The sequence below is a fragment of the Hibiscus syriacus genome, unplaced genomic scaffold (assembly GCF_006381635.1).
Source record: "Hibiscus syriacus cultivar Baekdansim isolate YM2019G1 unplaced genomic scaffold, ASM638163v2 tig00112348_pilon, whole genome shotgun sequence".
In the NCBI taxonomy this organism is placed as follows: domain Eukaryota; kingdom Viridiplantae; phylum Streptophyta; class Magnoliopsida; order Malvales; family Malvaceae; genus Hibiscus; species Hibiscus syriacus.
In genome coordinates, this window is record NW_024063309.1 from 112,928 (window position 1) to 129,864 (window position 16,937).

Here is a 16,937-nt window from a genome sequence, read left to right on the forward strand (position 1 = left end):
TTTTTTCCTAAAATGAAACATTAAGGGACAAAATGCTTCAAAAAAAGAAAGAAAGATAAAATGACCATTTTAATAAATGTTGGGGGACTATTTTTAAACTATGCCTTTAAAAATAGGGTAAGTTGTGCATTTAGTACCTAAACTATCAGTTTTGGTACATTTTAGTACTAAACTTTTAATTTTTTTCAAAACCATACCTGATGTACCCTGCCGTTAAAAACTTAATGCGTTTAGTACCTAAACTATCAATTTTGGTCCGTTTTAGTACATAAACTTTCAATTTTTTAAAAAAACCATACCTAACATTTAGTTTTTGTTTCATTTGAGTACCTTACCATTAAAAACTTAATACGTTTAGTACCTAAACTATCAGTTTTAGTCCATTTTAATACCTAAACTTTCAAAAAAAAAATCAAAACTCAACGTTAAATTTTGAATATGGGTACTAAAATGAAATAAAAACTGAACTTTAGATATTATTTTGAAAAAATAAGTTTAAGTAATAAATACGTAATTTACCCTAAAAATAACATAGTAATGTACAACAACCTGGTGGGAGGCATAATGAGATGGCGAAATCTAAGTGGGAGTTGACATTAAATTCGTGGGATCACAATCGGCATGTGCTCTCCAATTTTGACTTTTTTTTTCATTATTTTCGCCATCATCCTTTCTCTGGCAAAAAATTCTATGAAATATGAACAATCTGCAAATTTTTATTTTGAATTTTATAATAAAATTTGGAAAGAAAATGGAAAAATTCAATTATTTTCGCAAGGGTGAGTCGGTAGCAGTCGGTTTCCTATTGCCCCGAGCTTCTCTTTGACGAAACAAACACCTTCTCCGATCTCCATTTCTTTTCAGAAATCTCTCTTTTCCTTGAATTTTAGACTTGGTTCTTTCCCGCCCTTAATTCCCCAATAGCCTGGATTTTACAATCATTTAAATAGCAGAATTTTTCGAATTTTTCGCCTGACGTTTGATCTTCTTTTGATATTGTTCTCGTGTTTGAGAAAGCCGAGGAATGATGCAGGATACAATCTCAGATCAGGAACAAGACGATCCCGATGCCGAGTTCGTCGAAATTGATCCTACGGGCCGATATGGTCGGGTAAGTTCTTTCACTATTTCACTCCATTTTTTATATATAAAATGTCTGTTTTTTGTCGTTTTGATTCTAACAAAACTTACTAATTTGGAGCAGAGGTTGTTTAATTCTATATCTGATGTTGATTGGCATTTGGGTTAATCGTAATTGATGTAGCCATTAATGGGTTGCCTTTGTTTCTGTCTTGAGTGGTTATTTTGCAGTACAAGGAGGTTTTAGGAAGAGGAGCTTTCAAAAAAGTGTATCCTTTTTTCTTTCACGTATACATATACATATGCTTACTTTAGTTCGTATATAAATGTATTCAGAATTAGAGGCTTAATTTATGAGTATGGCTTTAGTTGAATCCTTGAACAAATTGTGGGAATCTAGATATACATATATATACATATACATATACATATACATATACATATACATATACATATACATATACATATACATATACATATACATATACATATACATATACATATACATATACATATACATATACATATACATATACATATACATATACATATACATATACATATACATATACATATACATATACATATACATATACATATACATATACATATACCAAAATTACCCTCTCCCCCTACCTCACTTCCACCGTTACATCATCTCTAACCCCAACACCTCCATTTTTGTTTTCTCTATTTTTCTTCATCTCTCCAGCACATTTGATCTCTCATCAACTCTCTTTTGTTTACATTTCATTTGGTCTTTGTCTTGGTTTACTGATTTGGATTGGTTTTCGCTTCTGAATGTTTTGTGCTTTAGTTGATTTTTCTTGGAGCTTTGATTCGGTTTCGTCCGTATTGATTGAATCATATATTCTTGGAATATGATCAACTGAAAATTTGGATAATTTTTCCCGTTAGATTCAAATTCGTTTTCTTTGATGGGGTTAAGTGCTTGAATTTATTTTTCTTTCTTTTCCTGGGAACATTGTTTGGTTGCCTAGAAAAGAAAAGAAAGACGAAGGAAAGAACCAGGTGAAATTTTTTTGGATCTCTATTTTTATGGTAGTTATAATAACTGTGTACTACTGCCAATTGGGTGTGAATTGTTCTTTAATTTGCTTGATTTAAAAAACTTTAGGGAGTGTTCTTATGTTGAATGATTGAAATCGTGTTTTCAATTTAGAAGCTAATCTTTGGGTTTTCAATTTGGAAGTCTCGTTGGCCGAGGAAGAGAAGGCTGTTAAACTTGGTGATGAAACTGTAACGGAAATGCTTATGGTTGCCGGTGCTGATTGGAGCTTGCAGAATGAAAGGCGGGGCAGAGGGTTAGAAATGGTGATGTTACGGCGGAGGTGGCGAGGGGAGGGGAGAGGGTATTTTTGGTATACTATAAGTTTTATTTTATTTAATATATTTTTATTTATTTAGATAAAAAATAAAAAATTAAGGGTGATCTAACGTTAGGAATAGCAAACGGGTATAATTTCGTAGATTTCGCACCGTACCCATCAGTGACGGATCTAGAAATTAAAAAATAGGTCCAAAAGTTTAATATCCTATTCTAAAAAAATTTGGGTATGCAAATTTTCTTATTTTTTTCTATTTCTATTAACAAATTAAACTAAATTTAACAGTTTTCTCAAAATAATGGGTGTGCAATGGCTCTCCTAGGGAGCCATGTACATCCGCCCCTAGTACCCGCTCCAATTGGAGCAGGGTGAGTATAACTTTAGAAGGTAGTAGGTGTGTGTGGATTTAGAAAGTTGTACCCGCCACGAGTAGTGGGCGGCTGATAGGTTTAAGACTTTACTTGCCCTGTATCCGCCCATCCCACATCCGCCCGCCCATTACATACCTATTAAATTTTGGACCATTATGAATTTAGGTATAATTTTATAGACTAATTTATAAATCTTAATATTGTATAAGATATAACTTATAATTTAACCAAATATTAGGGAGAACTTATAATTTTTATTATGGTGTTTTATGTACTTTAAGATCTATGTTAATTATTAACTCAGATAATTCTTTGTTTATTTTATTATGCTCCTTAATTGACGTATTTATTTTATATTTGTCGTTTATGTATAACTTAAGGTTGCTGTCAGGCGGGTCTAGTCGGGTACGTCTCCAGTTAGGTAGTGGGTGTGTGAATGAATTTAAGAATATACCCGCGTGGCGGATGTAGATTTGAAAAAAATTACATATCATAGGTGGTGGATTTGAAAATATTAGGTGGGTATGAGAACAGAGGAGGGGGTATTCGCACCCGACCCGTCTGTTTGCCATCCTTAACGTGTTCTATTGGTCCGGGAATTTTATTTTTAATAGTGTTAACTATTTGGAGCAAACGGGGTAACAATTTATAGTTGAGGAGATAAAACATCCCGAAAAAATACTTTAAGGGGAAATTCCGTAAAAAAAGGTATAGTCGAAGGGGGAAAATATGCATTTAAGCCTATGGCTTTTGTTGAATCCTTGATAAAATTTTGGGAATCTAGATACAGAGCATTTGATGAACTGGAAGGTATAGAGGTGGCATGGAATCAAGTTAAGGTCACCGATCTTCTGCGAAATTCGGAAGATTTGGAGCGATTATATTCTGAAGTTCATTTGCTCAAAACATTGAAGCACAAGAATATAATCAAGTTTTATAATTCGTGGGTCGATACCAAAAATGAAAATATCAACTTCATCACTGAGATTTTCACTTCGGGTACCCTGCGGCAGTAAGTTTTGATGTCTACATGTGTGTGACCGTGTGTTTATGATGTGTTTTTGTTATGGCATTGTCAAAAGTTTTACGATTGATCTTGTAGGTATCGGAAGAAGCATAAGCATGTTGATTTGAGGGCTTTGAAGAAATGGTCTAGGCAGATCTTGGAGGGCCTTCTTTATCTTCATGGCCACGACCCCCCAGTGATTCACCGGGACCTGAAATGTGATAACATCTTCGTCAATGGCAACCAAGGCGAGGTGAAGATCGGGGATCTTGGATTGGCTGTTATCCTTCGCCAGGCTCGTGCAGCACATAGTGTTATTGGTACAGATCATGTCCTTGATGACTTCCGATTCTACAATGTTTGGAACTATCATGGATTTAAATACAAAACAGTAAAGCAATTGTTGATTCGATATAGGTACACCAGAGTTTATGGCACCTGAACTCTACGAAGAGGAGTACAATGAGCTCGTAGATATTTACGCTTTCGGCATGTGTTTGCTGGAGTTAGTGACATTTGAGTATCCATACCTTGAATGTGCCAATGCAGCTCAAATATTCAAGAAGGTGACATCGGTAAGTCATTCATTTATTTTTTGAAAAATAATATTTTATTATTCATCAATAGATATATTACACGACTCGAAATCTCGTTAAAAAACTTCCCTAATCCTATAATAGAGGAAAAAGAGGGCACCTAAGTATTGGAACAAAACAACCACCACCTGCAAGTTCTATAGGCGACACAACCAACCTAAATACACCCTAGAGGCATAAAGAAAACAAAACCAGCAAAGCACTAAAACCATAAAAACCAGAACATCGTACAAAATAAACCAGAAAACATTTTAGCCCGGTGGGTATCCTGAAGCCAATTTTGCCAGCTGATCTGCTGCCGAATTACGAACCCTTGGAATATGTTTGACAACAAAATTTTCCTTAGAAATAGACAACCATCGGCCGAAGCATCTCCTCCCATTCCGAAGGAATAGAGGAAGGGTTCTGCAACCAATTCACTACAACTTCACAATCACATTCAATAACAAGACCAATAGAATTAAACCGCACTGAATCCATAAAGAAATTAATCGCAAACTCAATTGCCAAGATCTTAGCCTGTACCGGAGAACCACCCCCAATTGGAACCGAAAAAGAAGATAAAACAGAACCACTTGAGTCTCTAAGAATCCCACCAATTTCTCCTCCGCTCCCATCAGCCCTCATAGAACCATCTACATTAAACTTCAGAAATCCAATCGGCGGTGGAATCCACACCAAAGAATTTAACGAAGACCTATTTATGAGGGTAGAGTCCTTTGCAAATTTTAAATCGGCTGCCAAACTTTCCGCACCGAACAAAATTGAAGGATATTTAGCCTTCAACCAGCAAGCAATACGGTATTTTGTTATAAACGCCAATTGCAGCTCATCAAACTTCTTACCCTTGAAAACCACTTCATTCCTTAAGAGCCAAGTAGACCAAATCAGCGCCAATGGCAATAATCCCCAAATAATATCATACGACATTTTGATAGGGGGGATTCACACCGAACCTGCATAAAATAAACAGGATCAATTGGGAGGGCAGTAGCGATATCCCATAAAGACAAAACTTCTCCATACTCTCCATACTGCCGCACAAGAGAAAAACAAGTGATCAACAGATTCTGGAAATGCCAAACATATCGGACATCTAGAATCCGACACCGAGACTCCTCTTTTTCCAAGCTCCACTCTCACTGGAACTCTACGTCGAAGCATCCTCCAAACAAAAGCTTCTACCTTGAATGGGGCTAGACTACCAAACATGCTTTTTCCAATTAAAACCAGCCTGCCCACTAACACATTCAAGACTAGAAGCAGATTTAACATAATAAATTCCATCGCTCGCACCCAACCACTTGACCCTATCCATGCGAGAAGCCGAACCCACAAAACTAGCAAGAAGTCGCATCAAAGCTTCCCATTGACACCTTTCCCAATCAAATACAGCTCTTCTTAGAGGAATGTTCCATGACCACCCCGCCTCATTTCTCATCTGAAATTGGACCCTCTTTATTCAAAGCCAAAGCAAAAATTCTCGGGAACAATTCTTTCAATGGGATATTACCGATCCACTTATCTTGCCAAAATTTAATCACAACCCCATCTCCTACTTGGAGTTGAAAAAACTCGTGAGGACTCTTCGGCGAACCCTTCCCAATGAAAGTAGAAAGAATTCCTCTCCACACCCATGAAGCTCCTCGTGGGTACGCGAATGGCGGAAGGATAGCCTCCTTATCAAGATTGTAAATAGCTAGAGTAACTAATTTCCAAGGGCTGGAATGCTCATTACAGAATCTCCAACACCCGAAATGACCACAATAACGCCCAATAGCGCCCGCGACGGCCACAATCACGGTAAACTCGAAATGACCGAAAACGCGACCGCGATTTGAAACCCGCGATAACAGGTTCCAGAAAATGTCATTTTTTTTTGGAATACTGGTTTGTTATGTTCCGAAAAGAAGTTCAGCCTCATGCTTATAAGAAAAGGAACTAACACCTAGACCCTGTGTTCCCCCCCCTCCCCCCCAAAAAAAGAGTTAACATTTATCGAGCTGATAACGTGTTTGCTATGTAGAATTGATGTTAGCACTTGAAATTTTAGGTGATATGGAGGTTTCTCGATATGTCTCGTTTATGCAAAATGAGACACAGTGCTTCTTAATTCTAATGGTTCTTTCGTTTGGGCAGGGAATAAAGCCAGCATCATTGGCAAAAGTGACTGATCCTGGAGTCAAGTTGTTTATCGAAAAATGTATTGCTAAAGCCTCCGAACGGTTGTCTGCTAAAGAGCTTTTACGGGATCCGTTTCTCCAACCGGTTGAGGAAAATGACAGTGTAGGTCGTTCTTTGCGAGTTAATCCCCACATTTCAGGTAGAATTGAGGAGTTTTTCTTCTGCTTGAAAGCTTTCGAGTATTTTGACCCTCACATCTTCACACGATAAATGCAGATGGAAATACAAAGGATCTTCAATTCGAGGCGAGCCTAGATGTTAAAGTGCAAGGCCAGACGAGAGATCTTAACACGATATTTTTGAAACTAAGGATAGCAGATTCAACAGGTCTCTCCCTTCTTTGTTTACTTTTTCTTCAACTTCTTTTCCTTTCATCATGGAAAATATTTCGTTCATTAGTCATTGAAATCGTTTTTTCTCTTATCGATAACTAAAAATCTCTGATATGATCATAGGCCATATTCGCAACATCCACTTCCCATTTGACATTGAAGCTGATACAGCATTTGCTGTTGCTAGTGAAATGGTTGAGGAGTTGGACTTAACAGATCAAGATGTTCCGACAATTGCTGAAATGATTGAATTGAAAATCAGTTCTCATATCCCCGATTGGGTTCCCCGTGAAGAATTTTCGCCTTCTGATATTTCTGAAAGTAAGGTTGATGGATCTCCAATGGCTTACGATCCAACCGCATCTCCAGGTCGTCTTTCACTCGAGAGATTGCCATCAGGTCGAAGATACTGGTCTGACTCTCCCAAAGCAGCCGGTGGAATATCTCCATCCAGGTTCGGGTTTTCATACACGGCTCCTCAGATACCTTTCGTACGATCTGCGGATAACTTGGGTGAACAATATGAACAGTTCAACGATAGCTATGAAAGTGGAGGTAATATAAATAGAGGTATTTCACTTGTTCGAGTGCCGAATAAGGTCGCTTATGAACACGACACAGATGACGATGGCCTGGCCAAAGATGAAAGAGGCCCTACCGACATGCAATCGAGTGTGTTCAACGAAAACCTTCATGGAATGAATTCCCCAAGGGAGAACTGTAAACTACCAAAGGACACTGATATTAGAGCGAAGTCGATATCCAAAAGGCTCAAATCCTTGTTGCTAAAGCAGCAGCTAGAGTTAGATGAGCTAAAGAAGAAGCACAGATTAAAAATATTACACTTTCTGATAGAACTTCCTCCAGAAATCCGTGACGAGGTTTTGGGTACATGTAACATGAACATTTCCGACTACGATATCCAAAATGCAACGAACGAATAATCGTGCATCCGACATATGCTATAATCCAGCTATGTTCATCTTAGAATCTTTTGTTTTTGTTGGTAAAGTTGGACACACTATGTTGGTAGCCGATAAATACGAAGAGCATCGGATAATGGCTGACGAGGCGAGACAAGGAACATGATGCTCTGGATATACAAGGCGAGATAGGGAACATGATGCTCTGGAATTATATCGCATTCGATAATGGCTGATTCATGAAAACGTGCGCTTAAAGAAAAGATTCAAAGGAAGTTTTGGTTCTCACAAATTGCGTGGTAATCAAGTCATGAACTTTGCTTGTTTTTAAAGGCTCTTTTGCTTTGATAACTATACCTATATATGAAAAATAATGTGATTGCATGTGTAGATTTTTTTTGTGATTTTTTTTAATAATTTAAAAAAATAAGTTGATTTTTTCTCACTTTTACTTGTACATGACAAATCGAAAATTATATTTTAATTTTATGTTTTTATAATTTTAATTTTTTTAATTTAATAATGATAAATTTAGAAAGGTTTAATATATTTTTTGGTAGTTAGTTTTAATATTTATCTACAATGTGGTATTTTTTAGTGCAATCAAGTACCTAATTTATTTTAATTGTACAATTAGGTACCTAACTTTTTTAGGGTGCAATTAGATCTTTTTTATTTTTGGATGTAATTAGATACTTAACATTTTTCAAAAAAAAAAATTATATGAGTTTATTCTTAAAATTTTATTGTCTAACTTTTGAATATGTATTATATATTATCATTTTAGTTGTTTAGATTTATGAGTACCAACTAATCATAATTGAATTACGGTAATTGAATTATGGTCTTAGTTGTCGAAGGGAATACTACTCTTCTTAAAAGATTTGTGTTTAAGCAGTTGTATATGCATAGCTAAATTATAAAGTAAGTCTAAAATTTTATGATAATTATATAATTTTTAGGGTAACATATACATATGATCACCTAATTGTATGATACTGCTTTATTAAATTTTTTTACTATTAAAAGTTATAAAATAATTCTCCGACTATAAAATGTTGCTTTGTTGAGTCTCTCGACTATTAAAAATTATAAAATGGTCACCTGACTATTCATTATGTTCCAAACTCATCCTTTTTCGTTACAAAATTGACGGTATTATGAGCTAAACTATAACATGTTGATTGTGATATGATAAAATATGATATTAGAATCACAAACGACTATTATATCTCAACCATCATATTAACACCCAGCTTAGACAAGCACCAATTTTTTAACAGAAAAAGATGAATTTAAAATATAATAAATAGTCGAATGATCATTTTGTAATTTTTAATAGTCGATGGACTTAATAGAGTAATAGACTATAGTCAGACCATTTGTACTACTTTACCCTAATTTTTATGAAAATAATTATTAAATATTTTTAAATACAATTAACACATAACAAATACACAAATAAATGAGTTATCAGATCATAAAATATATCTTAACTAAAGGACCCTCCCTCTTTTTTTTTTTTTTTTTGCTTCTTCCACTCTTTCCTTTGTGAAGAAATCAAAATTTTGAGTGGCGATAGCCTCGTCATTTCTGTAGATACCTGATATAAAAGATTCACTACCAACCGTTATGTCATCACCATCAATACCAACGGTTTAGATTAATCCGATCTATAGTATTTTCTCATCTCATTCATTTTTAGCTCAGTTTTCCAGGAAAATTGTTTCTTTCGCTTCTTCTTTTTTTTCTTGCATTTTCAGCTGTTTTTATCGATTGGGGTGTTAAAAAATTTCATCTTGAGGGTGTGTTTGGATATTGAGAAAATTTATATCAGCTGGATACTCTCCCTAGTTATGATTTTCTAAAAAAAAATTCCTTCCACTTTTTCTCTTGCTTTTCCAACTGTTTTTTTTTCATCAACTGCCATCTTGGGTAGTGAGAACATTTGTATAAGTTGGATACTTACCCGAGTTATGATTTTCTGAGGAAAATAGTTCGTTTCACTTTTTTTTATTGCTTCTTCAGCTGTTTTTTCTTTATCAATAGGAGTGTTGAAAAAATTGCATATTTGGGCGTGTTTGGATAATCAGAAAATTTGTATCAACTGGGTGTCTTCCCAAGCTTTGAATTTTCCAAGGAAATAGTTTCTTTCACTTTTTATCGTGCATTTTAGCTGTTTTATCTATTGGGTGTTAAAAAAAAATTCGCTTCTCGGAGCATGTTTGGATAGTGAGGAAATTCGTATCAACTACACTTTTTTATTGCATTTTGAGCTGCTTTTTTAATCAATTGTCTGTTTAAAAAAATTGTACCGTGGGGAATGTTTGCGCGGTGAGAAAAACTATATCAACTAGATGTTTTCCCAAGCTTTGAATTTTCCAGGAAAATAGTTTCCGTCAACATTTCTTGCATTTTCAGCTCTTTTTCTCAATTGGGTTTTTAAGAAAATTATATCTCCAGACGTGTTTGGATAGTGAGAAAATCATAAAATGCCAGTTTCTACAAGGTCTCAATCTCAGATCAGCACAAAGAGAAGATCAAACGAAGAACAAGGAGGAGGAGGAGAACAAAACAATAATGTTCCAATGAGAAATTGAAGGAAAAACTCAGAGAATTAACTATTTTATATGAACAACAAAAGAAAGCTTCTGCAGTTCTTAGAAACAGCAGCAACAACGTCATTATGAAGAAAACACAATTCCGACAACAACATTGGCTCCGATATCGAATTCGACAGCTTTTGATGATTCAAAGGAGAATCATTTCATTGGTACTGCTGACCATATGATTCTTGGGGTTTCATCTTTTGCAACAAAGGGTACAGACACTGCAGTTGCAAGGAAGCTATCAATGGAGATGAATGAGAAAAAGAGAGCCGCGTGTTTGTAAGGCTTAGGCCGATGTCGAAGAAGGAGAAAGAAGCTGGATCAAGGTGTTGTGTGAAGATTGTGAACAAAAAAGATGTTTACTTGACTGAGTGTGGTGATGAGAGTGATTATCTTAGATTGAAGAGGCTTAAAGGCAGGCATTTCACCTTTGATGCTTCACTCCCTGATTCCAATACCCAATATGAAGTGTATACCACCACGTAAGTTTTGATTTCATGTATGATTCCATTTTGATTCGAATTGCAGATACTCGTATCCGACATTCATGTTCGAGGAGTTGAAGTAGCATAGGCAGTTTTAGCCCATAACTGTGTGCTTGGAAGCTAGGAAAATTCACTTTTGATGCTTCATTCCTAGATTCCAATTGTCAATATGAAGTTTATACCACAATGTTGAGGTTCAAGTTGGATTTTAGTTTTTGTTATCACTTGTTTAGCTTATGTTATTCGGTTTTACGTGCAGGTTTTAAATACGAATACGTATTTGGTATCGGTACATTCAGTTTACTTAAAGGGTCATATTCCCTATCCATGTTAGTCACTGGTATTTGTTAATGTTTTTCGAATTCGGGTATGAATGCTATATTAGTATGTATCCGAGACGGATTTCGTCTGAAGCAAGTTGGATTTGCAGACTGCAGAGCTTGTGGAAGAAGTGTTGCAGGGAAGAAATGGGTCAGTGTTCTGCTACGGTGCCACAGGAGCCGGCAAAACGTATACGATGTTAGGCACCGTCGATAACCCGAGCGTCGTGGTCTTGGCAATAAAGGATCATTTTACGAAGATTAGACAAATAAGCTTTGATGGAAACCATGTTGTTCATCTTTCTTATCTCGAAGTCTACAACGAAACCGTCCGGGATTTACTATCTCCTGGAAGACCCCTTGTTTTGAGAGAAGATAAACAGGTTATTCCGACTCTTTATTTTTCCTTAAGTATCCGTGTTTGATATGTATTCGAGAGAAGATTAGATAAAGAAGCTTTGCCAGACATATCAGTAACCAACACGTCCACTCGAGTTCGAGTAACGTAGGCCTTCATATCTGTGTTTGATATACATATTCATACATGAGTGCCAGATGTCTGATATGATCAAACAGACCCGTATTCGATATTCTATGTTGGTTCGACTCTTTATTTTGATATAACCCTTCAAACGCCATCCGAATACATGCCGATATCCGACATTTACACCCGATGATTACATTTAAGTTCTAAACATGTATGCCTTTGATTTTATGCAATGCAGGGAATTGCAGCTGCAGGTTTTACACAATACAGGGCTTATTCAACAGATGAAGTAAATTTTCATATTGAACCCTAATTTTATTAGTATCTTGCAACAGTTGATTGAATGAAACGGGTTCAATAGCTGGTTTTGGTTGTGGCAGGTGATGGCATTGCTTCGAAGAGGAAACCAAAACCGAATCACCGAACCGACCCGTGCTAACGAAACATCTTCTCGATCCCATGCAATTCTCCAGGTATACCTATGTCCGAGTCAAATCCAATCCTGCTGTTACAGATCCGTTACTGACTACTATCTCTGTTCTTCTAGGTTGTGGTTGAATACAGAGTGAAAGACGCTTCAATGAACGTCATTAATAAAGTCGGAAAGTTCTCATTCATCGATCTTGCTGGTTCGGAACGAGCTCTCGCGACTGATCGAAGAACGCTTCGATCACTCGAAACACATACCGTACCGGAACTTGAAACTCACTCAATTCTTGAAGGACTCATTAGGTGGGGCTTGTAACACTGATGAGCACTAATATCAGTCCCAGTAATGTTTCATTTGGTGAAACACAAAACACCATTCATTGGGCTGACCGGGCCTAGGAAATCTGAACCAAGGTTCGTGACTCGTATTTGAAGCCAACTATTTTTCTCGAAGTATCCGTGTTTGATACACATTGTATCGAATATTCTCACCCGAATCTGAATAACATAGAACATCTTATTTTACTTGCAGGCATGTGAGGCCAATGAGGAAGTACTTGCATCACCTGAAACAAGTGCAGCCGATCAACCCAAGCTTGTAAACTACGAATTCAACTGGTTCGCCAACAGCAAAAGTTGCTAAGCTTTCAAGCGCAATCAATGGCGGCCAAGGCCGACGTTTCACCACCAACGCTTACTTCACTCTCGTCTCTAACAACGCCTCCATCAACATCCCAACCAACAATGAAAACGAAGCTCAAAACGACCATTTTAAGTCGGAATTGCGCCACACCAGAATCCAGTAAAAGGGATGCAGAAGAAGCTGTCAACGAGCTTAAACTGCGAGTTAAAGCTTTGGAATCGGAAATGGCAAGAATGAAGAAAGACCATGCTTAAGAATTAAAGCAAAAAGAAGATATGATCCGGGAGCTTTCGAGGAAGAATGCAAAACCATTAGGAGAATGGAAAAGCCCGAATCATCGGTTCCGGAACGCCGATCACATCAAAGACGAGGAAACGGAGTTTTTGGGATATAACTACGGCCGACAGTCCTTCAATTGCTGCATCAAGTGGAAGAAAAACGAGAAGTCGTACCACTTCACAGCCTTTTGGAGCTCCTTCAAAGCTTCTTCAGGTATGGTGACCTTTTTCATCCTTTCTTTTATTTTTCAGATTAAACTAATCGATGCCTAACCACATTTTGCAGCCAGGATTTGCACGTCAGAGACCAGATGTATAGAAAAAAATGATATTTCAAAATACATTAGAAATTCTTTTAAATGTTTTAATTTCTCACTGGGATTATTTAAAAAAAATATTATGATTAACGATTAAATATTAGATGAAATAATAATGTGAATTTATTCAAAATAATTCAATAACGTTGTTCGAAATTTATCAATCTGATCTTTGTACACATTGTTCTTCTCTTAATAACATTATATAATTTTCCTATTACTTTGACAGATTAGCAAACAATGAACTTACTTGTTAGTAGGGATGGATCTAGACGGGACTGGTGGGGTGGATATTAACATTGTAACACCCTACACCAGTATGACACTCAGTTGACCGATAAGAGTGTCACACGAAACCACTGAGTGACTAATCGAACATTTTCTTTAACATGCTCAATTGAAAACATTCATTTGAAATTTGCTCATGATAAAATAAATAATAATATCTATATAAATCAGTTTACAATCGGGAGTTGCCATAATAATATTCCAAAATATACAGACCAAAGTTTTAAATTTAGTCACGACTCGATTATACAAAATAGGGATATAATTATACATGCTCTCTAAGAAGAAATCGGGACGTACTCTACCCTGAAATCTGGGTTTGGATCTACTATGCACAAAAGCTCTTCAACTGCTCCATCTATGAATCTGCTTAAGGAAATAAATTCCAAACGCTGAGCTTATTAGTCCAGTGTCACACTAACAATTAAATCATATTAAGAGTGCATCAAAATATGCTCAATCTATCAGATCTCATATATCAGTGAGTATACTCGCATACTCACTCTCTACTCTAGGGTAGGCATCATAGTGCGGTTGAGCGTTCTGCATCTCGGAGCTCACACACCCCTCTAGTCTACCAATGATGTGGCCTAGAATCTCTACATCGGACACAACACCCTCGACTAACCCACCCCTCGCGGGTACCTCGCGCCTTAGTTAGTCAGTTTAAAGTACCTCGCGCACTACCTATGGATATTCGGACTGAATCTATACATCGACACTACTATCTTTATTAAGGGAACTCGGGTGTCCTGATCGTTTCCCGAGCATCAATCAAGGCTAGTCTTATGTCACCCTAATTGATCTCGTTGCTAAGTGTAATTTAGCATTGTAGTCTTATTGAAGGTAATTATAGAATTATTGGGAAACCTCAATACCCTCTTAAAATTTCTAGAAAATAATGCTTGAAATTGTGCGTGGTACCAATACTGATCACTCGATATCGGTATTGGTCATTTAGTATTGATACCCCTTGGGTATCGACACCAATCCTTAGTTCGATGTTTTGAATTTATGACAAGTATAAATACTCCCAAGAGTACCAGTACCAAATTTGGCTTCATTGTTTTAAAAATACTCTAGTAACAATACTTACCCTTGGAGGATCGATAATGTACCCTGAGTATAAATACTTCTCTAATGAGTATCGATACTACCTTTGAAATTTAAACAATTTCAGGTTAATTTGAAGAACAATATCGGTACTGTTCTTCCAATACCACTACCCTCGCTCGAGATGACCCTATTTGGGCACTCGATTTCACCTAAATTACTACTTTGAGGTTTTCAGTTGTTATTAATGTCTTATGTGATCAATAAGGGTCATAAACTACATGCTTTAAAACGTATTAAAAACATAAATCATGAAGTCTACCATGGTAATATTCATCAAGCTTTAAACTCAACTTATATGATATCTTGCATTACTAATGACTCACTAAAGAGTATAAAAGAGTGGTAAGTGTGGTTACCTTGAATTTCTTGAGTAATAGCAAAGCCCCAACTAACTCAAGAGGTCTTTCTCTTTTCCTTTAACTTTTGAACTTTCTCACACTTCTTTCAATATTCAAGGGCAAGAAAAAGGAATTTCTAAGTTATCTATATGGTGGGAATAAATATTAGCACAATTCTTACATCTTAAATCTAACAAAATAACCTAGAATTCATAGATTTTATTTAACCTCTCAAAAACTCATTTTGGAAACTATGGCTAAAAACTTACAAAATGGAACTTAAATTGAAACTCGGAGAATGGGAATTACATTCTCATCTTAGATTAACCAAATTAAACTTGCAAAGCTTGAAACTTCACTTAGAAGAGAAAGAGAAAAATAAAAGAAGGGTGTTTGCTGAGATATTTTTTTGTGTGGGGGGTTTTGTTCACCTTAGGGATGGCAATGGGGCGGTTTCGGACTGGGGATTGGTCTCCATGTCCCCGCTTAAAAAATCCCATGGATTTAAACAGGGATCCCCATCGGGTACTCGGGAAAAACCGTAGGGAAACTGATATCCCTGTTTAGAATAAACGATTATTTAAACGGGTAAATTTCACCGTGGGGATAATTAGTAACTATTTTTCCTAAAATGCATTAGTTTGCAAACAAGATTGAAGACCATTTATCAAACTTGAAACACTAATTTCACATTTATCATTCAGGTACATCCCATCCAGAAGTAGAAATATAAAAGCAACTAAAATTACCCACTACCAAATTAACTGACAAACAAAAATAATACTGAGGAATTAAAAAAAACGAATAGATAGCATCACATATAAAAGTGCAGGTTGCATGGACTTGCACGCAGATGGTTGTTGTACTGCAAGCATAAGATGTTGTACTCCATGTATACACATTGAACTGAATGCATAGGAGAGTTGTACCACAGCTATAAGGTGTTGTACTTCAGATTTTCTCAAAATCCATACTGCTGCCCAACAATTTTATATACACAGTAAGAAGATGCTAGTAAACAAAAAGATGCAAGACCATTAAAATTGATTACAGAAGCTACTACCATGAGTAAAAGAACAAGATTGCAACCGTAAAATTGATTACAAACCATTAAAATTGATTTACATAAGCTACTACCATCACATGCTAGTAAACATAAATATGTAAGACAAACCTCAAATACAATCGGATGGAAAGTGACGAGGGAAGGCCAGAACTAGGAAGGGGAAGATCGGCCGTAGAAGTCACTAGGGAAGGTGAAGATCGGCGAAGCAAGACTTGAGAGTAACCGCATGGAAAGTGACGAGTAGGTCAAGATGTGTTCTCCTAAATCCTAATCTCCTTTATATATTTTTTAATTTAAATTAAATTTATTAATATTATATATATATATATATGAAATAATTATTTTTAATATTTATCGGGCCGGGTATTCGGGTAATCAGGGCGGGGATTACTGTCCCCGTTTATCATCCCAAACCTGATCCGTTTAATTCGGTTTTTGATTTTCCCCGACGGATTCAGGTTTTTTTTCATCTCTAGTTCACGTAAACACATATAATAAGGGAGGAGTTTTCAGCTTTTAAACAACAATGGGAAATTTCACCTCAAGTCTCTCTACACTCCATTTCATAAAATATCATCACCATTCATAATTCTCTTAGGCCCAACTCAAACCCAATTTCAACTAAACTTGGTCCAACTATTTTAATAAATCCTTTGGGCTCAGATTGTGTGTCTCGAATTGACCCAAACTACTAACTTAAGATTCGAGGCATTATAAACA

General features: G+C 36.2%; 1 protein-coding gene and 1 pseudogene across 3 annotated transcripts; both read left to right on the forward strand.

Moving 5' to 3' along the window:
* The first annotated feature begins 945 nt into the window (after positions 1–945).
* LOC120178379 (probable serine/threonine-protein kinase WNK3) lies at positions 946–7,999 on the forward strand. 3 transcript variants are annotated; one of them, XM_039184233.1, is made up of 8 exons: positions 946–1,111; positions 1,312–1,349; positions 3,585–3,812; positions 3,903–4,126; positions 4,224–4,381; positions 6,542–6,725; positions 6,803–6,913; positions 7,042–7,999. In XM_039184233.1, exons 1-8 carry the CDS (start codon positions 1,025–1,027, stop codon positions 7,860–7,862), a joined length of 1,851 nt encoding a protein of 616 aa, XP_039040164.1. In that variant the 5' UTR covers positions 946–1,024; the 3' UTR covers positions 7,863–7,999. The 3 variants fall into 3 exon arrangements, 2 of the variants coding, with proteins under 2 accessions (XP_039040164.1, XP_039040165.1); XM_039184234.1 differs by having other exon boundaries at positions 1,317–1,349; XR_005521508.1 differs by having other exon boundaries at positions 948–1,111; positions 6,542–6,688; positions 7,042–7,184.
* Positions 8,000–10,744: 2,745 nt separating this feature from the next.
* Positions 10,745–13,330, forward strand: LOC120178389 (annotated as a pseudogene).
* Positions 13,331–16,937: the final 3,607 nt, after the last annotated feature.